This window comes from Quercus robur, chromosome 1 (assembly GCF_932294415.1).
Source record: "Quercus robur chromosome 1, dhQueRobu3.1, whole genome shotgun sequence".
NCBI classification, from domain to species: Eukaryota; Viridiplantae; Streptophyta; class Magnoliopsida; order Fagales; family Fagaceae; genus Quercus; species Quercus robur.
Genome location: NC_065534.1, coordinates 12,320,869 through 12,347,411, shown reverse-complemented (window position 1 = coordinate 12,347,411; position 26,543 = coordinate 12,320,869). Strand labels below are relative to the sequence as shown.

Here is a 26,543-nt window from a genome sequence, read left to right as displayed (position 1 = left end):
ATTGAGAGGAGGACCTTCCTTGGTGGAAGAGGAGAAGAAGAGGAAGAAGGAAAAGCACCAGGATGGATCTGGTGATGGGAAAGAAGAAGAAGGGGAGGCAAAAGGAGGCACCGGTGAAGGAAGAGAGGAAGAAGCAGGGATACTTTGTCCCTGCGTCAATCCTGACTCCTAACACTCTGGTGCCATGTTAGCTATGCTCATAAGAGAGCGGCTGGTACTGATAATGGGTGACCCCAGCTCAGTCGCACCAAAAGTTTGATGCGACGAGCCCCTGCTTCGGATTTTGGCTGAAGGAAGGATGAGAGGTATCTTGAGTCTCTGCCATCCCTGCCCTGACCGAGCCATCTTAAGTTTCGGAGGGACAGAACGCTTCTGAGAAGGATGTGATCTTTTCATCCCCACTTCTTCTTCAAATGTGTCACACTATGAGCTTTGGCTATACTGATAAGGAAGACTTTGAGCACAGCTTGAGGGTTGAGGTTTTAGGAAGGTTAAAGAGTCTTTACGCGAAGGGAATACCCTCTCGTTTGGCTTCTTATATGGAAGATGAATTTAGTGGCATTTAATTTGTACATATCTCCAAGAAGATCTGCAAGTAAGGTAGCGTCTGTTCAACTCCCCAATGTCATCTGTAACTGTCAGATTTGATTGGCCTCGTAAAGGCAATTTATTAAAGACGTGCCTCGTACACTGAAACGACGGGAGCGCATCATGTGTAAATCTAGAAGAATGTCTCGTAACCCGGCGCATTTCTTAAGTAGATAAAGAGACACCAACATTAATGAAGGGCAGAGCAAAACGAGCCGTAATAAAGGCTTGGCATTACCAAAACTCTCCTCTCCGACCAAGAGGCCGGATAGCAGGATTTTGAGGGGCTATTGTGGGGTCCAATAATTTGTGGCTTTGGCCTATTTTTATATTGGGGCCCAAGGCCCGAGCCGAGGAAGGATATAGCCGAGGATAGGTAATAAAAGTCCAAGCAGTTTTGAGAAACAGCCGAGGATGATTCTGTCCTCGGCATATCCAAGATCCCCCTGGAAGGAAGGTCAAAAAGGGTATGGGAACAGTTTGGAAAAAAAATCTAAAATATCTATGTCAATAGAGAAGAAGACACTGGATAGTACAACGACCAAGGACAAAGGTAAAACTGCCATTACTGCCATTCAATACTCTGCACCTGACAGAGCCATACTCTTCAGTTTTTACAACCACTCTAGGTATGGGCTGACAGGACAAGTCTTAAGTCCTAGGAAATTGAGCTTATACATGGACGCTGGTGAGAGGATAAATGCCCGTATAAAAGGATAAGAGAGGCAGTGTGAGAGGGGGGGGGGGGGGACAACCCGTCCTCCCAACCATGGTGTCCTAGAAACAAGGAGAATAAGAAGAGTATAGAGCTCCCCAGACTCCTCGGACGAGATTCACTGACCGGAGCTAACCCAAAACCACCGTCCGGTGACCAAGGTCCAGCCTTTCAAACCCATGCTCTACAAATGATATTGTTTGGGCCTTTTTACGTGCGAATCCAATATCATTTTGGGTCGTTACAAATTGTGTCCTTACACTAATAAAAATATATTGATAAAAAATAAAATGCATGCGTGCATGAACATACATGTAAAAGCAATAAACTACATTATTATAGAAATAAAAGAATAATTTTACTTGAAAATCCTTAATCTCTTATTTCTTGTTTTGCTTTTAATTTTCTATTGATTAAGAAAATACTTATTTTGATTACTAGAGGATTTTATCATGATAAAACATTAACAAAAAAAAAAAAACATAGATAATGATTTTTTAAAGAATGTTTTGAGTAAAAAAGTTTTTATTATTTTTATTTTGTTATTTAAGTAGGGCCATAAGTTATAGACTAGCTAATCATTTTTTTTTCTTTATTTCTTTTAATTTGTCCTTAGCCTCTTTGGCCCAATTGAATTTTTAGGAAGACAAAATTTAATTATTCATTGTTAGAAAAATAATTGGGGAGAATGGGGGTGTTGGGTGAGGGGGCCATTGGTCCCAATATGGGTCTGACTTTAGTTGCAGGCATAGCCAAATTAATAATTCTCACCACAACTCTGTACTTGGATGAGAAAATTGATATTTATTATGTAGAATATCTAAAATAATGGATTACAAAATTTTAAATCCCATTAATTATTTATTTTATTATTTGGATATAAAATACATAACAAGGAAAGTATCAATCCCACCACTGGCACCAGCCTTACATTCAAAACCATACAATAAAAGTGTGGTGTTGGTATGAGTATGACTCTTGTTTTATTGGGTGTGAGTGTGACCCCAATTGTTTTATTAGGATTAGTACCCTAGTTGTCTCTTTGGGAGGCTTTTAACAAATAATGTAATTTAAGATAAAATTAGTAAATGAAGATTTAATCACTCTAATAGGCAGAATTTTGTCATAACATATTTCAAACAAGACATTTATAAAGAAAGAATTTAAAATTTGTTATGCACCTAAATTACATCTGTAATTTCTTCCTAAGTGGTATAAATATTGAAAATTGGAAACTATAATTATATTTTTCAAGACAAATATTATTTTAATAATTATATATGTAGTGTTTTTTTTCCTCTCTAAAATAACAAGGCGACATAATAAAATATTGATATTCTTCTCAATATAGGCGAACCTTATGGGGTCCTTGACTCTCCTAAAAATTTATAACATTTCTATATCTGTCTACCATTAAAAAAAAAAAAAAAGTGTTATAAATTTGTTTGAAATTGAGTTTTAAGAAAATCGTTGGAGTTGATTGAAGAGCTACCGTCTTAAGGTTTTATTATTACTTTTCTAAATTTGTACTCAATATTATTGTAAGGACCAGATTTTGATCCCTAGCCCAAAAGATGGATGGACTTAAGCCAAAAAAACTCAAAACAATGAATTTATAGAGAGTGGGTTAGAAAACTAGGCTAAAATGAAATGGACAACCAATAAAGTAGATTCAAATGATAAGAACAGGTAGCTAGCTTGATTTAAACTAGAGAAAATCGTACTCGGCACAGTCCGAGGAGATCAGTTCTTATATATTTATCACAAGTTTGATTACAAAGTTGGTTTCTGATTGCCACAGTGTTTCTCTCTTGATTTCTCGATCTCCTTCTTTCATTGCCTTCTTCCCCTTTTATACCCTTTTCTTCTTTTATCCTTACCCTCCACGTGCAACTTAGATTGTTGGTCTTTGATCCTTGTCCCACCAGCACCTTCCTGAAATCTTCATGTAGCAACTGTAAGGCTGAAAACCACTGTTCAGGTATTACTTTCACATTAATGCGACCAGAGAGTTAGCTGTAGAGTATTTAATGTGATGGTAATAGTTTTTTCCTTAGATATTTTAGGACTTCCCTTTGTCCTTTGTTTATGTGACGCTTACCCGTGCCAATAGAATTTCTTGGAACATTCCCCCGGACGGTAGACCACCTCCACGGACCTCGGCTTGGGCTGGCCAAGGAGGCATTCATCCTCGGCTCAGCCTCCTAGGCCATTATGGTCAAAGTTGACCTCTTCATTTACTAACATGGGTTCCCCTGACAATGTTTACCCTCCTCAGACGACTCCTTATCCTCGGCTTGGGCCTCAGGCCTAATATAAACATAGATAATGAGCTCTTGGGCTCAATACCCCTACAATCATGATTATGAAATTTCATTCCTGTATTTTTTTCATATTTGTTTTTTTAATAATATTTCTATATTTGTTGTAAATTTGTTTTAAAAAAATCCAATTTAAGTATTTTGTAAAATAATCAGAATGAAATAGTTTCACTAAAAATGTGTTAATAAAGATGTTTATAGGAAAATTATTATAAATTATGATATTTGAACATGATCTATTGTTTTACATTGACATTATTGTAGACACTTGCATCTGCCTTCCCTAATAGTGAAGTCTTTCCTTCTCCATGTTTTTATAGTGATTCGTACACATACTTAACACCATCAAACTTGACAAATGTGAATTGTGATTACATTATTGAATTTTATTGATTCAATGGACAAGTCAAAGTGGAACATCTAATATTTTTTTTATTGAATTAATATTTTCAAAATCTCACTATTAGATTAAAATTTCTCTATATTTTTAATATGCATGTCAAATTTTGTGCAGATATAATATTATTCACTATTTTCTACTATACAACTAGGGTAATACTAGAATTAGCTTTTATTTTGAAATCAACTAAAGCATATTATCACCTTACAAAAGTATCTAAACCTAATTATTAGGTTTCATCTTCATTTGTATATAGAACAATTGGGTCGATAAGCTTTAGGAGGACTCTAGCTTTTTTTATTTTATTTTGAGGCCGAAAAAGTAGTAACCTAACATAATAGTATAGAAGAGTCGAAAAATGGACTAAGTTTTGTTTTGGTACATGGTTTTTCTATATTAGAAATTGTAATTAAAATGCTATTGTCAAACCTATTTCAATTAGCTTCTCAGCTACTGAAAATATTCAACAAAGTGGGTGTTTAATGTTTAGATAGGTTGTCACAACTCTCACAAAGTCTAAAGTCTAATAATTGATTGTTAGAATCAAAACTATAAACACCAAATCAGCATTTATATGTCAAAGTCTAAGAGTGATAATTTGTAAAAAACAAACAAATAGGAACATATGTAAATCTTAAGCTGAATCATGAACCTGAGCAGCACTCCTTGGCACCTAAATCATTGTTGTCTTAACGCGTGAGACAGAATTTTTTTTGCACTAATTTGGTGCTAATGATTTGAATCAAAATTTGATATAATTATATATTTTGCATTGCAATTTTTTTCCCTTTGGAGTGACTCTTTCTTTGCTTTAATGACAAAAAATTAATCCTTATGTTTTTGAAATAATAGTGTGCAGGTGGAGCCCAATCAAATGAAGTTGCCGTCTGATTAATTATTAGTCACGGCAATGATAGACCAATAGACTATATTTATGTTTCAAAGTCAACAAATTCTTTATACATATCCAACAGTTGCTTTCAAATTGTGCACTTGGAGGAAACTTGGAAAATGAGATACTTAGAACTGAAAAAGGAAAAGAAAAAGACTTTCTGTTTCTATTTTGTTTTCTTCTTTTCGTTTCTTAGGTTGTAAATAATAAAGTACCTTCACTTTTCTTCTTTTCAATTCCTTTCTTTATGCTTTTTTATTTTTTATAATTTTTTTAAAGATAATTTCAACTTATATATGGGGTTCATTTATGATAATTGTTATTTATTATTAGACTAAAACATCAATTAGTTTTTATTGTAAACAAGGATTGAACTCTACAGTTGTGTTTGACATTGGCTTAAAAAATCAGCTTTTTTTAATATGCAGTTTATTTTTGGTACTATTTATAGGTCTTATTACACTTTTTGGTATTATTCATGAGTTTCTGTACTATTTTAGCTTCATTTTAACTTTATTTATAATATTTTTAATAAAAAAAAATTTAATTTTAACTAAATATATTATTCTCAAACGGACTCTATATCTCATGTTCGACGAGATTTATAAAAAGAAAACTTTACTTTTAAAATTCTTTGGTTTTGCACCTCTTACAATTTATTATTTGATGGTATTGCATTTGGATCTTATGGTAGGTGGCTACGATGCTACATTCCTACTGTAATATATCAAACTCTCAGTGTGGGCCCATCCCACCATTTTTTCAGCACATATAACTTGATCCTTTCTGGGTATAAAAGTAGGAGTGTTTGTTACACAAGGAGCCCAACAACTCCCGCCTTTTGTCTATTCCAAAAAAAATATATACAATTTACAAAAATACAGAACCTTCTTTTTCTTTTTTTTTTGGTTAAACACCTTCATGAATCATGACCCAAAATAATTGGTGTTCATGAGGTGGTGCTTGGCTTGCTTAACCAAGACACATGAAATTTATAGTTTAAAGAAACTTGATAAAGACAACTAAGAGCGTGAGAATGGCGGCGAGGGAATTGTTTTTTTGTTTTGTTTTATTTGTTTCATTAGTTACCCAAATGCGGGTTTACCCCTCCTTTTGTATCTTATTTTCAAATAACGTGTATTTTTGTAACATGGGAATCAATTCAATTAAATAGGTTAGCTTGGCTGGTTGAATTATGCCTATTAATGTGCAATTCAATTGTCAGGATTTGCCAAACTCTAACAAGTAAATTTTTTTTAGTTATGATATTAACTATGTATGGTATAAGAATAAGTAAAAAAAGTAGCTTGTTAATAAACATGAACTTGTAACTTAAATGGACACCTCTTTTTGTAACTCATTTCCAAGTAACGCGTATTTATGTTACATGAGAATTAATTCATTAAATAGGCTAGCTTGGCTGGCTGGGTTATGCCTATGAATGGGCAATTCGATTGCCAGGCTTTGCCAAATTTTAACAAATAATTTTTTTTAGTTATGATTACTATATATGGTAATTGAATAAGTAAAATAAGTAGTTTGTAAATAAACTTGAACTTGTTTGACAAGAAAATGAATCAAGCTTGTACATGTAATCTAATTTGTTGAGTGTACAAAATATATTTAAATGAACTATCTTAAGCTTTTAATACTCATTTTAACTTGACTCCTTTATGACCCTAGATTTAATTGACGTAAATTGGAGAATTTAATACATTTAAGAAAATCACTCCTTTGATTAGGTTAAATTAGGTCCCAACTATGCTACATTTTCGGATTTTCACATCCAAAATGTTTGTCCTACACCAAACTGCATGTAGTTTGCAGGTCAAGGGCTAAGACAAGGGGGCTCTACATAAATACTTGCTTCCTTTACCAATTACCTGTTATTAGACATCTCCCCTATCATCTCCTCACACCCCCCCCCCCCCCTTCCCCCTATCCCTTGATCACTGATAATGCCTTTAATCAACGAAGCACAAGAATCTTGATCTACAAATAGTTCCCATGCATCCTCTTGGTCCATGTCATCTTGTATATATTTGGACTTCCTTATGGTAATGAAGGCCTAAGTTTACACTACTCATAAGTGTGGAATGCACTCCATGTGAGAAAGATGTTATATGCAACCTTTATTATATAAAATATCACATTCACATTCTTCAAATTACTTATTTTAAGCATCGAATCCATCCTCATGTAAAAGGAATATGGTATGTAACCATTACACAAGATTCCACCTCATTTCAAAGTTCAAGCCCCCTTAAACCATTTTCCCCCTCCTTATAAAATCTCCTCTCTTCACGTTCCCTTCCCCTTATTATCCTCTCCTTGCGTCTATTCAATCAAATTGTAAGTAAGGTATACAGAGGTGATGACATTTTTTTTTGGTAATACAATAAAAGAAGATTAACTCCAAATTATATGCATAAAGGTTTAAGCTACTTCCTTTGCCAATATAGTAAAAGGTGACTAGCTTCATCACATACAGAGGTGATGACATTTTTTTTTGGTAATACAATAAAAGAAGATTAACTCCAGATTATATGCATAAAGGTTTAAGCTACTTCCTTTGCCAATATAGTAAAAGGTGACTAGCTTCATCACATGTGCTTCATGCGTGCAATAAGGCTTTTTTTGGATTTAGTATCATAATTTTAATTTGAGACGTTTCTCTCTTCTATTTAATTAAACCACACACATAGTGATTTTTATTTTGGATATTGAAAATACATTCATTAAAATGGAAAAAAAAAAAAAAAAAAAAGAGGCAGTTCAAACAAGTGTGAAGAGAAAACAATTCAAACACCAACATAAATAAATAATATATTTTATATATAATTTTTATTTTGAGAATTTAATTTATAAGTGGATAAAGCAATTTGAAAATCAACAGGAAAGTGACCCTCTTTTTTAGGTAATGAGAGTTAGAGTTGTATTTTTACTAGATTGTCCTTTAGTTTTGTTTCTATTTAAACATAGGGGTGTAGGGGCATTTTTGAACAAAAACAAATGAGGATCCCAAATATGGAAAACCCCTTTAAATAGTAGTATAGATGGCATGATACATATAGACACTAACTTAATAGATCTAGGCAAAAAATTTATTTAACAAGTGGATAAGCAAAATCAAAACAATATAGAATGTTGGATAAATTACATTTTAAAACCTAAAATTAAAGGATGGTTCCGAACTTTTAAATCAAACTTTTTACTCTACAAAATATATCAATTTAAATCATAGACTGATTACGAATAATAATTTTAATAGCAAATATGTAAATAAAATGATAACGTAGTACTTTGGAATGAATATACATGACACATTGTTGAAATCACATACTTGAGAGTGAATATGCATGACACATTGTTGAAATCAAACACCATCGTTTTGTTTGAGCATTTTTTTTTCATTAACAATGACCTTGTAGGTGGGCAAAAAGGTCGGCCCATTCCCAGACCAATTTAGGCCCATTTAGGGTTAGGTTGGCCCAAGATAGACCCACACTAACTAGGTGAGTATTGAGATGTTTTAAGTGATGGACCCCACCTTGGTAGATCACTCCAACAAATGTCCATTGTAGTCGAGGACATAAATTAATGCCTTTAGGGACCACTGGTCGAACACAAGATTCGGTGTCAAGTACAAGTTACTAGAAAATCATTTCAACAGCAGGGCAATGGTTCCCATCTCTAGTACATGATTAGACACGTAAGAACAATAATCAAGACTCGAGAAACCATCCAAACTCCATGAGTGAAGGGACCCATGTACATGCTTGATATTCTCTCATCATGACAGATCTACTAAGGCAAGGGTATAAAAAGGAAGGGAGGGTCAAGAAAAGGGGGTAGAACCTAATCTAGGGAAGGGAAACACGAGAGAAAAGAGTGAGGGTAGAATGCAATCTAGGGGATAAAAAAGTCCAACTCGAATTTCAAAAAGGGTAACTTGGTTGCCTGATAGTATCCTTGGCTAGCCAAGTTTCCTAGCAGGTCATTATTAAAATACCACCTAAATTGCTTATTGGATATCTCATTGTGGGCTGAACTCAATTTAGAATAAAAATTAATTTGGAGGTCCAGGCCCAATTATTGCAAGGTTGTTAGGATTGAATAAAACATTTTAAAAAGTGTAACATTAATTTGAAACTTTTGGTAATTTGTTCTAATAATGTTGTTTGTATTTTTTATAAATACGTGTGAGTGAAAAAGTGTATGAAAATACGTATAATGTTCTTTACAAACTGAAAACTGTTATTTAAGTACACGTAGCAAACACCAATTTTAATTTCAAAAACCCCTAATTTCATCGTCTAAAATGACAAAGCGAGTACTCCAGAAAATATTTAAAAAAAAAAAAAAAAGTTCACCAAAAACATTAAAAAATATTATTATTCATTCATGTTACATTCTTTTCTTATATAATACAAAACGCGCGTTTCAACTTTTTCAAGTAAGAGAGACTTCCATCTCAGCCGTAGTTTTCTGATCATTCACATCAAGAAAAACAGGATCAACGGTGACCCGACTGTCCACGCGGACCATGAACTTGTGGTGCCACCACAACACCTTCGCGGTACCACCGATCTCCACAGTCGCGTCCAGCACCATCTCGCGCCTCGCCACGTCAGTCAAGAACTTGACGGCGTGGTGAGCGAGCTCCACGCCGTCGAGCCGAGCCGGGAGGCGAAGCAGCTGGCAAGACTGCGGACCCTGGGATCCGGCTTGGACCTCGGCGGAGCCGAGCAGGGAGCCGTCGTAGAAGATGGACATGGTGGTGGAGGAGTAGTGGATGGGCACGATGTTGGGGTTGGTGACGTGGACGGTGAGGATGAGCTCGAGGTCGAGGACTGGGAGGTTGAGCTTGAATGAGGTGAGGCTGATTGATATCACGTGGAAAGTCGGGTCTTTCGGCTTTGCCGAAATCAGCGCCGACGCTGCCGCCGCCGACGCCGCTCCGATTATGGCTGAGCTCCAGCTCCATTTTACCTTTTTGCCCATCATTTTTACACCAAATTACTCTCCTTCTCCTTCTTTTTAGGCAGAAACGGTGCTGCTGATCGTTTCTTGGGAGTTCAGAAATGAGGACATAGAGAGCTGGGAGTAGAGTGGGTTGGATTGTTTTAATTGACAATAATGCCCTCGGTGTATTTTTGTAGGTTAGCTACATTAGAGGTTAGTGTTGGTCATTTGACTGGGATAAAAGATCAAAGCAATGTGGACAGGTGTCGGCAGTGGTTCAAGTATAATTACTTGTCTGAACTCTTAAGCCCTGGTTATTATATCCGCACACGTTTTGATATAATTTGCATACTCTTTCAAGGTGTGATTGGATAATATTACTTACACCCAGATTCACCATTGGATTTTAGAAAAAAGAGTAATTGAATCATTGCTTGTTATTTGTGTAATTTGTGTTAAAGTGTGTGTTTCTAAACTTTTTGGTTGCTAATTGGAGTTTGGATTGTAATTGAAGTCGAGGTAGGGTCTTCCCTATGTCTGGGGTGATTTTTTTTTTTTTTTTGAACACGCGTCGGGCTTTGATTTGTTTCGAGTCAGAACGATCTTAAGAGGAGTCAAGTACAGAACTCATGCCAATGCAATGGGTCATCCATGGACCGTTAGAGCATTTGCAGCAGTGGAGCTAAAAAGCTATAATGCTATTTTAGCTCCACAAATATTGCAAAACAAGCTCACAGCAGTGGAGCCAAAGCCAAATATTTTGGCTGATTTGCTACAGTGCACATCTATATATAGATGTGCACTGTAGCGCTCATCTAAAAAAAAATAATAATATTTTAACCAGCAACCGATTAAAATAATCGCTCATCCCATTTTTTTTTTCATTCTTTTATTTCTCTATCTCATTCCGTTCAGTCACATTTTCACTTCTCCCTCAATCTCCTTCTCCCTCACTCTCATCTCCCAAATCACTCATCACCGTCGCCGCCACAGACCAGCCCAGCCCTCGCCGTCCCAGCCCAGCCCAGCCCAGCCCAGCCCACGCCGTCCCTCGCCGTCCCTCACTTATCTCCCTCACTCCTCTCTCTCACCCATCGCACTCATCTCTCTCACCCATCGCCGTCCCAGACCAGTCCTCACCAACGCCGTCCCTCGCCGTCCCTCACTTATCTCCCTCACTCCTCTCTCTCACCCATCGCACTCATCTCTCTCACCCATCGCCGTCCCAGACCAGCCCTCGCCAACGCCGTCGCCGTCCAAGCCCAGCCCACGCCGTCGCCGTCGCCGTCCCAGCCGATCCACTTCAGGTCAGTGCTCTCTCTTTTCTTTTGTAGTGAATATTTTCATAGCTTAATTTTTCTGGGTTATTGTGATTTTGTGGAATTTTCCGTTATTTTGTGGTCTTTGTATTGAGAATTTTCCGTTTGCTCTCTGTATTATGTGATTTTCCGTTATTTTGTTGCGTAAATTCTGTGCTCTCTGTATTGGGAATTTTCTGTTTGCAGGAATTGGTTGTGTGGATTATGTGGTCTCTGTATTGGAAATTTTGTGTTTTGGAAATTTTCCGTTATTTTGTTGTGTGGATTCTGTGCACTCTGTATTGGGAATTTTCTGTTTGCAGGGAATTGGTTGTGTGGATTATGTGGGCTCTGAATTGAGAATTTTCTATTTGCAGAAATTTCTTGTCTGGATTATGTGATTTCTGTAATTTGTGCGGGAAAGTTTTTATGTTTTTTTGTTAGTGTAATTTGTTGTGTTGTGATTTCTGTAATTTGTTAGTGGAATTTTCTGTTTGTTAGTGTAATTTTTACGTATGGGTGGTCTCTGTATGGGTGGTCTCTGTAAATTGTTGTGTTGCACAAAACCTGATCTCTGTAAATTGTTGTATGTGGGTTTAGTATGAGTCGGTTGAACTTGTGTGAGTGTGTGAGTTTTATTGTAATTTGGTTTGAGTTATGTATGTGAGCAAATCTATGGACTACATTGTTCTTGCTATAATATGTATTTTATTTTATATGTTTTCTTATAAATCTATAGACTACATTATAAAGTTCCTTCATTTTATAGTTCACATTGTTCCAAGGTTGCTTCCGGATAATTGAGATGATAATACGTTATCATGATAATTGAAAATTTGTTTTAGTAAAAAAAAAATATTAGAGTATAATTTGGGGTTAAAAAAAAATATAACACTAGACGATTATTTGCTATCATGCGGCGGCGGCGGCGGAAAAAAAAGTCGTCGGTGGCGGTGGTGGTGGTGGCGGCGACGACGGCGGTGGAAAAAAAGTCGTCGGTGGCGGCGGCGGCGGTGACGGTGGCGACGCCGGTGGCGGTGGCGGTTGAAGGTGGTTGTGGTTGTTGTTTATTATATAAGATATATTATTTTATTGTAGTGGATATATTATTTTATTGTAATGGATATATTATTTTATTGTGATGTTTATATTATTTTATTGTGTGGAAAGCTAAAATAGATCCACTGCTGCAGCATGTATGTAGGTAAAATAGATAAAGTAACTTTTGGTGGAGCTAAAAAGCTAAATTTTTAGCTCCACTGCTGTGGATGCTCTTACTATTGTGGTTTCCCTCGAACAATTAAATGATATAATTAATAAGTGAAATAAGATAAAAGGTGGTGTAGTTATGACATTAAACTTTAGTTGAAAAATAATATAACAGCAGAAGAGTTTGTTATGTAGAGATTTATATGCATTTACAAGTTAGATCATGTCAAAGGATGTGTGGAAAAACATGGATTCACTTCTAAGTTCTAACAATGCTAGAAAAATAGGATCAGCGTGTTTAGTAAGATTGAGATTAAAAGTAATATGCTTTACAAAGTTAAAATGACATATTTAATCACGTAACGTAAGTGCTAAGTAAAGTTTATAATAAAATTAAAGGCATCTAGTAAAATTATGATCAAATATGTTTAATTAAATTCGATTAAGTATGTTCAGCAAGTAATAGAAAAAATCCATCATTTCTATCGAATAGATTTAGCCAAATAATGTAAAGAGATTAGCAAAGCTAAGTCTTTTTTTTTTTGAGAAAGGCAAAATTCAACAATGACAAAAAAAAAAAAAAAAAAAATCTTCATCATAATTCAATAGGAAATTTCTATCAATGTCAAATAAGTGAGATTAACTGTACTGCAATGTAAACATCTAACGGTAACATAAACTTCAACAGTAATTGTGACATTGATGGAATTTTTTATTTTTTTTGGGTTGATGACATTGATGGAAATTTAAATCTAATAAGTGTTTATGTAATTTTATTGTTGAAAAATAAATGGGTTATAAATCCTTGTTTGGGCCCTTAATTTTATGCCCAATAATTTTTTAAATGTTTTCTAGCTAACTATGAAACAAAGCCGACAAATGACCATAGGCAGATATTTTTATTGAGAATGTTTCTCAAGTTCTCAAAAAAAAAAACCTTTCGCAGGTGATTCAGCAAAAAAAAAAAAAAAAAAAACCTTTCGCAGGTGGATGAAAGAGAGCCACACCAGGCACCTCAATACGAAAGAAAAATTAAAATACAGGCCAAGGAAAGTTGTAAACTTCTCGATTATATATCCTATCATTCTTTTCTTTCTTTCGAATTGACCTATTAGTAGGGGTGTCAATTTGGGTTAGCGTGTCGGGTTTGTGTCGTGTCAAAGTAGGGGTATTCGACTAAATGGCTCAACCCTATCCTGACCCATTTAATAATCGTGTTATGATCCTTCAACCCTAACCCGACCTGTTAATAAAGCGGGTTGACCTGACCCAACCCATTTGACATGCTTAATAAATGAGTCGTGTTGGGTTGACATGAATGTAACATAACCCATTTTAACCTGCATAATATTAAATATAATATCCATCTAGAAATAATTTCTTTTACATCCCAAAAGTCGTGCATACACTTCAAGTCTTCAACCCACATTTAAAATAATATAGTTCAACAAAAATATAACATTCATCTAGAAATAAGTTCTTTACACTCCAAAAGAAGTGCATACACTTCAACCTAAATTCAAAATAACATAGTTTAACAAAAATAAAATAACATAGCTCAACAAAACTATAATATCCTTGGAACTCACAAAATGCTAAGTATCAATATTGAAAGAATTTGAGCAAACAATAGACTAAAGTTTATAGAACAAAAACATTATGTAGAAAAAATTATTGCAGAATTTTGAAACATAAAGAAAACGGTTTTCTTTAATTCTAAAACTCACTAAACACATGAGAGAGAGAGAGAGAGAGAGAGAGAGAGAGAGCAATAACTAGTTTGAAACTTTGAATCTGAAAATTGGGCATGAGACTGTATGATAATAAAGTGAGTAGTACGGATGAAATAAAAAAAAAAAAATTAGATATTTATAAGATGGTTTAGAGATTTAGGGTTTGAAGGGCTTAGAGATATAGGTTTTGTAAAGTTTCAATTTCCAATTATATCTGTAGGGACACGATTTATTTAACGGCCCAAGAATGACGTTGGGCTCGTATGCAAAGGGCTCCAATAATATGATTTGTAGAGAGTGGGCTTGAAAGGCATGACCTTGGGCACAGGTGGACGGTTTAATCGTGGCGTCTATGGAAGTTCTTATATGGGCGGGCTTGGCTAGACTAGCTAAGCCCTCCATTAGTACGGGTTGTATGACTTAAGCCCTTGGACGCTGTCCAAGGAGCCTTATATCCTTCCCTTTCTCCCTTTTACCGAAGGAGGGAGTCCCCTTTTTCTTCTGGGGGGTTTTTCCTTTTATACTAGTGTTTGTTTCCCCCTTTAGAGTCCACGTGTAAGTTTCACTTTTCTGGGGTACAGACCTGTCCTGTCAACCCATACCTAGAGTGGTTTGGGGTCGTCGGGAAAGTTAAAGAGTATGGTTTAGAGTATGGACTTGTCAGATACAGGGTTTTGTATTATGATGTTGGCAGCTTTTTCCCTTGTCCTGCCCCTACACTCAGTTTGCCCCTTTCTTCAGGCATTTCTTGAGGTGCCGAGTAAGAGGTCGTCCTCGGCAATGGCTCTCCTCGGCTTGGGCCCTGGGCCTAATGTAGAGTGGGCCTGGGCCACGAGTTCTCTGGCCCGTAATGCATGCGTGGTGACCGTCCGAGAACGATGAATACTAAATATTTCATCCGAGAGGGTAGCCGAGCAGCGAGGGACTTTAACGGTGTTTTGACAACGTATGGCCCTATATTGCAGTTGCACCAATTCCCTTGGTACTGAGAATCTGAGGGTAGGCTGGGGAATCCATGCAGTCCTGGGATTAGCCCAACTATCAAATGGGGAATTCTTTTTCGGGGTAGATTCTAAGGGCCATCTAACGTCCAGGTTGTGTCCAAACCCCGTATTGTCTCTTCTAAGTAGTTGGTTTCCCCAGAGGCTTGAGTCCGAGGACCATACAAGGCCTTGGTTCTGTCCAAAACTTGTAATTTTTCTTCCAAGTAGTTGGTTTCCCCAGAGGCTTGAGTCCGAGGACCATACAAGGCCTTGGTTTTGTCCAAAACTTGTAGTTTTTCTTCTAAGTAGTTGGTTTCCCCAGAGGCTTGAGTCCGAGGACCATACAAGGCCTTAGTTCTGTCCAAAACTTGTAGTTTTTCTTCCAAGTAGTTGGTTTCCCCAGAGGCTTGAGTCCGAGGACCATACAAGGCCTTGGTTCTGTCCAAAACTTGTAGTTTTTCTTCTAAGTAGTTGGTTTCCCTAGAGGCTTGAGTCCGAGGACCATACAAGGCCTTGGTTCTGTCCAAAACTTGTAGTTTTTCTTCTAAGTAGTTGGTTTCCCCAGAGGCTTGAGTCCGAGGACCATACAAGGCCTTGGTTCTGTCCAAAACTTGTAGTTTTTCTTCCAAGTAGTTGGTTTCCCCAGAGGCTTGAGTCCGAGGACCATGCAAGGCCTTGGTTCTGTCCAAAACTTGTAGTTTTTCTTCCAAGTAGTTGGTTTCCCCAGAGGCTTGAGTTCGAGGACCATACAAGGCCTTGGTTCTGTCCAAAACTTGTAGTTTTTCTTCTAAGTAGTTGGTTTCCTCAGAGGCTTGAGTCCGAGGACCATACAAAGCCTTGGTTCTGTCCAAAACTTGTAGTTTTTCTTCCAAATAGTTGGTTTCCCCAGAGGCTTGAGTCCGAGGACCATACAAGGCCTTGGTTCTGTCCAAAACTTGTAATTCTTCTTCTAAGTAGTTGGTTTCCCCAGAGGTTTGAGTCCGAGGACCATACAAGGCCTTAGTTCTGTCCAAAACTTGTATTTTTTACTTATTTATTGATTTAATTTCCAAAGGTTAGCCCCTTGACCCAGGTGGGGAGGGGTTAGCTTGATGTTGGAAGCTCTTAGAATTGCCCGTGCCCTTGGCACTGCCAGGCATAGCTCCTAGTGGGAACTTGTGTTGGAACAACAACAACATGTCACTGGAATATGAAGGCACCCTTGCAGACCCTTGCTTGACAAAGGCTCAACTCCGCCGCCGCCTGAGCCAACGCGCAAGCCTTTCCCACAGACGGCGCCAATTGTAGGGACACGATTTATTTAACGGCCCAAGTATGACGTTGGGCTCGTATGCAAAGGGCCCCAACAATATGATTTGTAAAGAGTGGGCTTGAAAGACATGACCTTGGGCACAGGTGGACGGTTTAATCGTGGCGTCTATGGAAGTTCTTATATGGGCGGGCTTGGCTACACTAGCTAAGCCCTCCATTAGTACGGGTTGTATGACTTAAGCCCTTGGACGCTATCCGAGGAGCCTTATATCCTTCCCTTTCTCCCTTTTACCGGGGGAGGGAGTCCTCTTTTTCTTCTGGGGGGTTTTTCCTTTTATACTAGTGTTTGTTTCCCCCTTTAGAGTCCACGTGTAAGTTTCACTTTTCTGGGGTGCAGACCTGTTCTGTCAACCCATACCTAGAGTGGTTTGGGGTCGTTGGGAAAGTTAAAGGGCATGGTTTAGAGTATGGACTTGTCAGATACAGGGTTTTGTATTATGATGTTGACAGCTTTTTCCCTTGCCCTGCCCCTACACTCAGTTTGCCCCTTTCTTCAGGCATTTCGTGAGGTGCCGAGCAAGAGGTCGTCCTCGGCAATGGCTCTCCTCGGCTTGGGCCCTGGGCTTAATGTAGAGTGGGCCTGGGCCACGAGTTCTCTGGCCCCACAATATCCTTTGTAAGTTTTTGTAATTACTCACTTTTCTTTTTAAATTTAAAATATATGTTGGATATAAAAGGTATTTGACAAATCTAAAATAAAATGAATATTTATTTGTTATACGAATTAAATGAGTTAAGTTAAGTGGGTCATTTCGAGTTGACACAAATAAATTGGCGTGTCAAACGTGTCTATTGTGAGTTACGCGGGTTGACCCGCTTATAACACGTTTCTTATCGTGTTGTTTTCGGGACGACTCGTTTATAACCCAAACCCATTAAGGCCCAACTCTAACCCACAAAAACCCGTGTCGGGTTCATAAGTTGGGTCAAACATTGACACCCCTACCTATTAGTACTGTAAGGACCCAAAGATTTGTGGCCCAAGCCCACTTAGAATAATGAGTTGTGCCCTTTCAAACCTGGTCCAAATCAATAAAATTTGTAAGAGGAGGGAAAGAACAACAACAATGGGCTCTGCCCGAGGACAGCTACAAGGTTGTGTTTATATTCAGAAACAAATGAGTATAAGTTTCTATACATGTGCTCTTAAGGAGATTGGGTTTGTATAAAAGTGGTATTGTTCACTGTCTTCTCCCAATGCTGTTTCTTCTGTTTCTTTTCTCTCTTTTTTCCGATCCCCTTTTCAATGTTCTCTCCTTTCCTTATATACTTCTACCTTCATCACATCTTCACCATTGATTTCTACCTAACCTTCCTCCTTTTTTGACACTTGTTACCTTTCACATCTGAAGCAGATGGTGGAAGGAACCTACTTAGCTGTGACTTACACTGTTCAGGTTACTTCCTCATCAATGTGGCTGAAAAAGCTATTGTCTACCATTTAATGTGGATGCTACAGGCTATATCAGGCCTAAAGCTTCCCTACTGCCCATTGACTTCCACTCTCTTTAGATCCTAGCTTCCACTTAGAATACCACAGAGTATCATGATTCATTTCTTCTCCTCCTCGGGCAACTTCTTTCCTTGGGCCCGTGGCTTGCAGCAGTTACACGTCAATGTTGTGACCTTCCAAATTCATCCTTAGTCCTCGGGCTAATGCTGCGATCCTCCAATTTCCTCCTCGGTCCTCGGGTATCCACAAGTACTATTGGCTAAGCTTATTTTTTGATTTATTTTGTTTATTTTGCTTTGTATAACTTTTTGAAGGCTTACTTTTTGACAACCACAACTTATATTAATATTAAATAATTATTCAACTACATAATTTTAACACTATCTTTTACGTGTGAGTTCAGACTCCCTTTTGATAGGTGAGACTCAATGCATGAGATTATGTTAAATTACTGATTTGCCTAAAAGCTTAAGCTATTAGAAGATAATAAATTTAATTATTTAACTATATAATTTTAACAATTTAACAGCTCCAACTAAGTCATTTTCCCATGAAGCCCATTGAGAAGTCATCAAATGGGGCAAAAGCATCAACCTCGATACACATACACCTATGGGCGGCTAATGCAAAAAGAACAGCATTGAAAAGAGTAAAAGATACGGTTTCTAAATTTCTAAGTGAAACGGTAAAGAAGTTCAAGGCAGATGAAGTCAAATTATCACAAGTTGTATGAAAAATAGAGACCGTTTATGTAACAATTGTGGTTTGTCTAAGCATATATGGTGAAGGATTTTGAGAATTTGTTCTATTATTTGAAAGCCAGCATGTTGGGATAGGGAGTTTCTACAAATTTTATATACTTTAAAGGGGAAATTTTCTCTTTTAGTTTTGTTAAACTGGCTTGGCCTGCACATTCATATCATCTTTGGATTGAAATAAAAAGAAGATTGCATAATATAAAAGTGTTGTACATGAATAAGTATTAATTGTTGATATCAGAGATAGGTAGCTTCATTTGAGAATGTATATGGATTCTTCACGATGAATAGAAGATTTGCTAAGTCACGGAATTTTCTTTTAGCATAGTTGATGTTAGGTGAAATTGTTTGTTACTGGTTGTGGTTGATCAGATTTTGCAGCTTCGGACTTAGAGCATGTTTGGATCCACGGCTGTGTTTTTTACTCTGCGTTTTTGTTCTTTTTTTTTTTTTTTTGGTTTTCACGCGTTTTTGGAGTATTGCGGTTACTGTTTATTGAACAGTAACCGCAAATCTTGACTTTCTGCGGTGAACAGTGCACATGTGCACTGTTTACGGACCCATAAATTTCATTTTTTATCAATTTTTTCATTAAAAATGGGTCCCATAGCACTATTCACACATTTAAAAATTATTTTGCTATAGTGTTTTCAGTTTTCAGTTTTCAGTTTCAGCAAAATAAGTTCTATCCAAACACACACTTAATTTGTATTGAGTTCGTGATCTAATAATTAATTATTGCTGCCTGTTGAAAACGCGTGCTAAAACTAAAATTATTAAGGAGTCAGATGATCTGAACTTTAACCTCATCCATGATTTTCTTTGATTTTATTGATTCTCATTCCAATATAGAAATATTAACCAAGTCGGCACCTCATACATATTTTACATTAATATATCACCCACTAATTGAATATTTCCTTATATGTACATGTTTTGTCACAACCTAGAACACCTTGTAATTGGAAAAAGAAACCCCACCTAAATGCAAGTCATGCAAACCATCAAGTTTTTGTACTAGGTTAATACTCCATAGTCCATATCTTCTTCCCTACAAATAGGAAAGAAAGATGTCCTTTATTTCATGCGCATTTTTTGTAGTTCTACTTTTAAGTGAATGAAGATCATGAAAATGTCTACCACATCTGCCATAGCACTATGCCTTGGGTTCATCTTGAGGAGCTTCACAGGCCAGAGTTATGGTCAACTTCAAGTAGGATTTTACAGGGGAAAATGTTTGGTAGATGTTAAGGCAACTGTAGCCCAAGTTGTCGCGGCAAAATTCAATGAGGACCTGACTATTGCGTAGGGGCGGCTTAATGTATTTGGGGGCCTAAGGCGAAAATTGATTATCTTATTTTACATGCAAAATTACTACTTGTGGGGCCAGGGAACTTATGATCCGGCCCACGCTCTACTAGGGCCCAGGGCCCATGCCGAGGAGGGTATTTGCCGAGGACGAATGGGGAAAGGCCGAAATGCCGAGGACACAGCTGAGGATGACCCCGTCCTCGGCACTCCAAGACTTCAAAGGGAAGAGCAACATCTCGTTGAAGGCTGCCCCCAAAAAGCCCCCTAAAGGAGATGCAAGTAGAATAGGACCCACGTTGGGGTACGGTACGAAACTGGTTCAGGGTAAATACATCCCCTCCGCATTAAATGCACCCGTCAATGTCCTAACCATATTAATGAGAAAAGACGCCTGGACAGGGTGACTTCGATCATAACAACTAACAAAAAGCAAGGTGGGACAGCTGATGGGACGGGTACTGAAGTAGGCACCTGCCTGATCAACAAGTGGAGGGCTAAGATCAACCAAGAAGGGCTATATAATGTGAAGGTTAATGCACCAAGAAAGGGGCTGGGAAAAAAGGCCAAGAACCAGAACCTCCCAGACCGCCTTAAGTAGAAGGACTCCTCGAGCGAACACAGTTTAATTCTGTATAAATATCACGACTAACCACTGTCCTGTGACCAAGGTCTAGCCTTTCAAACCCACGCTTGATAAATGATATTGTTTGGGCCTCTTTACGTGAGAACCTAGTACTATTTTGGGTCGCTACAAATTAAGCCCTCACAATTGGCGCCCACTGTGGGGCGGCTTGTGTGTTGGCACAGGCGGTAGGTCGAGACAGTCCCCTTATCATTTCCAACAGCCGGTTGTAGTGTTCTAGCGTAAAGTTCCACTAGGGGCTACGTTCCTTTATTAGGGGCTGCGCTTCATAGCGTCAAAAGTACGGATGGTTCTAGGGGCTTGGCCGAGGAGGTAATTCCCCTAAACCAAGGTCCCACGCCATAGCCGAGGGGTTAACTCCCCCAACTACTTAAAAATCAAGTTTTGGACAGAACCAAGGTATTGCATGGTCCTCGAACTCAAACCTATGGGGAAACCAACTACTTAAAAATTAAGTTTTGGACAGAACCAAGGTATTGCATGGTCCTCGGACTCAAACCTATGGGGAAACCAACTATTTAAAAATCAAGTTTTGGACAGAACCAAGGTATTGCATGGTCTTCGGACTCAAACCTATGGGGAAACCAACTACTTAAAAATCAAGTTTTGGACAGAACCAATGTATTGCATGGTCTTCGAACTCAAACCTATGGGGAAACCAACTACTTAAAAATCAAGTTTTGGACAGAACCAAGGTATTGCATGGTCCTCGGACTCAAACCTATGGGGAAACCAACTGCTTAAAGGAAATTTGGACGCCAAGTTGGTCCTAATGGCACATATGACATTTCAGGTGATGCCTATGTACCCGCTGAAATAGGTCCAGACACGAGTTCAATACCCTATGGGGGTGGGCATGCTAGTATTCTGAAACAGGATCCTAAACATGTCATATGTGCAACCATGCATACATGTTACGATAATTAGTTCAGAAATCATAAACAGTAGTAAGTATTGACGAGGGCAACTAACAAGTAACCAAAAGGAAAAAGGAAGAAAAGAATTTCATATATGTGGTCAACAAGTTCAAACTACCAGCAGACTACAAAGTTTTGTCAATAAATAAAAAAAAAAAAGAAAAAAAAAAAGGAAACTAGTTAATCATTAAACTAAAAACAAATACGGAGCCTGGCCGGGGTTTCTACTTCTTCAATTCTGCGTCGACCACATCTTGGGAAGGCGGAATGGGATCAGCTTCGACGCCCTGGAGGACAGTCCCTTCTGGGGAAGACTGAGCAGGATCGGTGTTGGTGCTCTTGGGGACCATAGCGAGGGGAATTGCCTGTAGGGGCTAGGCAAGTATGGCTAGCTCTTCGGCATTAGGGATCTGAGCGCCGACCACAGGCTCAGCATCCTCTTTGGGTACCTCGAGATCCATACGCTCAGATGCTTCTATCACATCCTGAAGCTCTCCCCCTTTAAGCGGCTCGCCAGGAGAGGCGCCGACCTATACAGCTTCCGAATGAGTGACCTCTCCCTCATATTGGTCGCTCACAGCCTCGGAGCTGGTGGAGGTGGCCTCACGAATGGCTGTAGGGTAGAATATGTTCTCCGCTTTCCACAAATCAGACGAAGCATCCACCCCAGCTCGCTTCAAGGCCTCTTCCCAAACCTGGGAGCAGTAAAGCCTGCATACTTCGGGAATTTGGGTTTTAAGGGAGGCTTGGGTGTCAGCTACCCCCGCGTTGTAACCCTCATCCTCGGCCGTTTCCTTGGCAGCCTTAGCCTCGTTTCTGGCAAATTCAGCCTTCTGCTTGGCCCTCATGGCTTCGTCTGGGGCATACTCCGCCACACCTTTGTCATTCTCTGCCAAGATCAGTCTTTTCTTTAAATCACTGATCTGCTCCTTGACTATTCGCAACTGATCCTCGGCTTCGAGCAGACGTTTTGTCTGTTCCTCGACTTGTTTTTGGGCGCCAGCAAAACCCGCCGAGGCGCTATCCCTATCTCGGATAGCTTCCGTTAAGGCAACCTTGGCCTTGGTGAGGTCGTCCTCGGAAGCTTTGAGAGTCCGCGTGGCCTCTAAGCGCTTGGAGCGTTCATTCTCGGCCGCCTTACTCTGCTTGTTCACTTCCTCCTCCATCCTATAGGTGGCCTGGAGAGCCTGTCAAGTGAGATAAATACATCGTGAATGACAGACCGGGAGCAAGAGTTAATAAAGTTTTAGGTTTCAAGAGCCTTATCATGCCCAAGTACCTCTTCGTACTGAGGAAAACCTTCTGCATCCTCATTTTCTTCAACTCATCCACGTCGGTGGGAAGTAGCATGGTTCTCCCTAATGCGTTTGCTACATAACCACCCTCGCCATCTCCAAGGTCCCTCATGGACGCGGTTTCCAGCAGTGGCCCCCTGTGGAGCATTGGGGCGGGAAGCCAGGCGCTTGGCAAGGATTGGGCCTCGATCCCCTTTCCCTTGCCTTGGGCAGATTGGGCTTCGGTCTCTTTACCCTTGCTTTGGTGCCCAATCTTCAGTTGTTTCGCATGCGGGGCTTCCTCCCTCTTCTTAGAAGGTTGGGATTTTCCCCATCCATGGTTTCCTTGCCCTTGGGACTCCTCTTTCTCTTTGAATCAGTGGTCTCCGGCCGAGGAGGCAGAGCTGGTTGGGGAGGAGCAGGAAGTTTGTGGCGGGGGGATTGTGGCTATGACTTTGTGGAGGATGACCTAGTCTGGATAGTCTGGGGCTGAGGTGGTGGAGACGGAGCATTGGATTGCGGCGTTCCCTGCGCACCCTTCCCCGGTTGACCCTCGAGGAGGTCGAATAAGCTGGTCAGGGACTTTCTCTTAAGTCCCATCTCGGCTTGGGAAGATGTGCCTACTGATGACAATTCCGCCTCGAACAAGGCTGGGTCACCTATATCACTAGAAGGATCCTCGGATTGGTCGACTTGGTCAAATACCCCAAATCCCTCCTCGGACTGATCTACCTCGCCTTCGTCCTCCGCTCCTTGATGAGATGAGGAGAGGTCCACCAGTGGGATGCCCTCTAGGACAGATGATCCTTCGGAAATTAAAAATCCTGACTCGACCACGGTAATTTTTGGAAGCCAAGGACGGCTGGCGCTGATCATGTGCCTAGGGTCGGCAAATGACTTCTGAAGGGGAGCGTACCCTAATATTTTGTGAGCGGCTCGGACTTGACCATCTCCGTCATTTACGAAAACTGCCGCTTGTAGAACAGTCTCCAAGTCCACCCGGTTAACTAGGTGAAAATGCCGTTGAAAAACGTGTGGATCTGCAAAAAAAAAAAAAATACATACGCATGGTTAGTTACCGAACCACATCAGATTAGAATGGCGTAAAGGGTCGGCACCCTTCCATTCCCTATACCCCACCTGGTTCTCCTTCTACTATGGGGCACGGATTGCCATCATGCCATTCACCGGAGACGATAAGGAAATCCTTGTTTAATCCCTTGTTGGAATCAGGGAGGCATTGAATTAGTCGAACCCTCTCGTCTCTCGTCTTCATGTAGTAGGATTTCCCCTTCAAATTTTGGAGATTATAGCACCAATTCACGTCATGGTGGGTCAGTTTTAGCCCCATCTTTTCGTTTAAAGCATCCACACAACCCAGAATCCTAAACATGTTGCCGGTGCACTAGGTGGGGGCTAATCGGAAGTGCCTGAGGTAACCCTTCGTTACCGGCCCCGTAGGGATTCTCATGCCCCCCTCTACAATGGTGAGGACGGGAATTACCACCTCGCCTGTTTCCCTCAGATAGTACCACTCCCCCATCTGACAATGCCTCAAACTTACGTTGGGAGGAATCTTGTAATCGGCGATGAACTTTTTCATCACCTCCTTAGTATCGGCTAATTTCCTCAGTCTCAATTTAGCCATCTCTACGATTTACTAAACAAACTCAACCAGCGACGGGAGAAGAAAGGGAACCAAAGAAAAATAAACCCAGAAAAGAGGAAAGACGCTTCGGACAGGCTTTTTGTGCTGGAGATAGACTTGAGTTTGGGCGAAAGTTCAGATGAACCCAAGGTATACGCGCTAGAACTCTTAAGTGCAAAACTGAAGAGACAAATCCGTTCCAAAAATCATTTATGCCTCCTATTGAGAGTAACTGCACAAATTTTCCTGCCCATAAAGGCTAAGGAATCCCCACCGTTAGATCTCCATTATGCCGTAGAATGTGGGAAACACAGAGCCGCCCGCATTTAATGAGGCCACGCCTCACCTTCCAAAGTCTCCAGGAACATGTCTCGGGCAGACGAAAAGTCTCGGGAACCGATAGGTGATAAAGATTGACAGGCATTGACAGATGTCTGATGTCATCAAAACTCTCCTATCCATCAGAGGAGCCGGATAGCAGGATTTTGAGGGGCTATTGTGGGGCCAAGGAATTTATGATCCGGCCCACGCTCTACTAGTGCCCAAGGCCCATGCCGAGGAGGGTATTTGCCAAGGACGAATGGGGAAAGGCCGAAATGCCGGGGACACAGCCGAGGATGACCCCATCCTCGGCACTCCAAGACTTCAAAGGGAAGAGCAACATCTCGTTGAAGGCTGCCCCCAAAAAGCCCCCTGAAGGAGATGCGAGTAGAATGGGACCCACGTGGGGGTACGGTGCGAAACTGGTTCAAGGTAAATACGTCCCCTCCGCATTAAATGCACCCGCCAACGTCCTAACCATATTAATGAGAAAAGACGCCTGGACAGGGCGACTTCGATCATCGCAACTAACAAAAAGTAAGGTGGGACAGCTGATGGGACGGGTACTGAAGTAGGCACCTGCCTGATCAACAAGTGGAGGGCTAAGATCAACCAAGAAGGGCTATATAATGTGAAGGTTAATGCACCAAGAAAGGGGCTGGGAAAAAAGGCCAAGAACCAGAGCCTCCCAGACCGCCTCAAGTAGAAGGACTCCTCGAGCGAATACGGTTTAATTCTGTATAAACATCACGACTAACCACTGTCCTGTGACCAAGGCCTAGCCTTTCAAACCCACGCTCTACAAATGATATTGTTTGGGCCTCTTTACGTGAGAACCTAGTACCATTTTGGGTCGCTACAAATTGAGCCCTCACACTACTAATTAACAAAAACTATGTAGAATTTTTTCTTTTTTTAGAAATTTTATAAACAGAAAAAATTTGACAAAATTTTTCATTCTTGTTGATATGATAGATTAATAATAGTAAGTAAAAAGTGGTATTAGTGGTGGATTTAGATGAGAACTAGTGAAATTTTGCTAATTAAACTCTTATTATTATTCTTATTTTTTTTAGAAGTACAACATTCACAATATTTTTTTACAATAAATCCTGGGTTTTAAGGTTTTTTTTTTTTTTTTTTTTTTTTTTTGAAAATATTACTATAATTATTTTTTTGCCATCAATAACAGGTTGTAACAACTTACTACTTAGCATAATTGTAAAAGTGTTGTAAAAAATATTGTGGACGTTGCATTTTTCTCTATTTTTTATTTGTTTTTCATCTGGTAAAAAAAAAATTATTTTATTTATTGATTATAAATAACCTTAATGGTTAAAATTTGGGGACCTTTTTTTTACTTGGGGCCTTAGACGACCGCATTTCTACTCCACTGTTCAGCTGGCACTGTTATTGCGCTAACTCTCATTCGCATGCAATTCCACGATTGCTTTGTTAAAGTGAACTCTTTTAATTTCTTTACTTTTTATATCTAGGTACCACAAAATGGTTAACATACTTGTACTCCATTTTGTTTAACATATATACCAATTAAATATATTATTTTCGGCTATAGCTGTGCGGCTTAATGGCATTCTACCTCTCATTCTGTGCGATTAGGATCGATATGTACAAAATGTTTTTTTAAAAGATGTAAAAAGTGTCATGTTATTTAAGATTTTAAATGACTTTCACATTCTGTGCAACGTCATAGAAGATATTCTCAATTTAGATTTAGCCAAAAAAAAAAAAAAATGGTGAGAAGTTCATGCTCCTTGATGCATTCTAGAAGTTAGGAAATAC

At 39.2% G+C, this 26,543-nt stretch overlaps 2 protein-coding genes across 2 annotated transcripts; both read right to left on the bottom strand.

Moving 5' to 3' along the window:
* Window positions 1-9,284: 9,284 nt before the first annotated feature.
* Window positions 9,285-10,060, bottom strand: LOC126721319 (uncharacterized). The gene has a single exon (XM_050424373.1). It carries the CDS (start codon window positions 9,921-9,923, stop codon window positions 9,369-9,371), a length of 555 nt encoding a protein of 184 aa, XP_050280330.1. The 5' UTR covers window positions 9,924-10,060; the 3' UTR covers window positions 9,285-9,368.
* An 11,967-nt stretch (window positions 10,061-22,027) lies between these two features.
* Window positions 22,028-22,904, bottom strand: LOC126718643 (uncharacterized). The gene is made up of 2 exons (XM_050420991.1): window positions 22,797-22,904; window positions 22,028-22,684 (listed from the first exon to the last, which is right to left on the bottom strand). Exons 1-2 carry the CDS (start codon window positions 22,902-22,904, stop codon window positions 22,028-22,030), a joined length of 765 nt encoding a protein of 254 aa, XP_050276948.1.
* Between the last annotated feature and the right edge of the window lie 3,639 nt (window positions 22,905-26,543).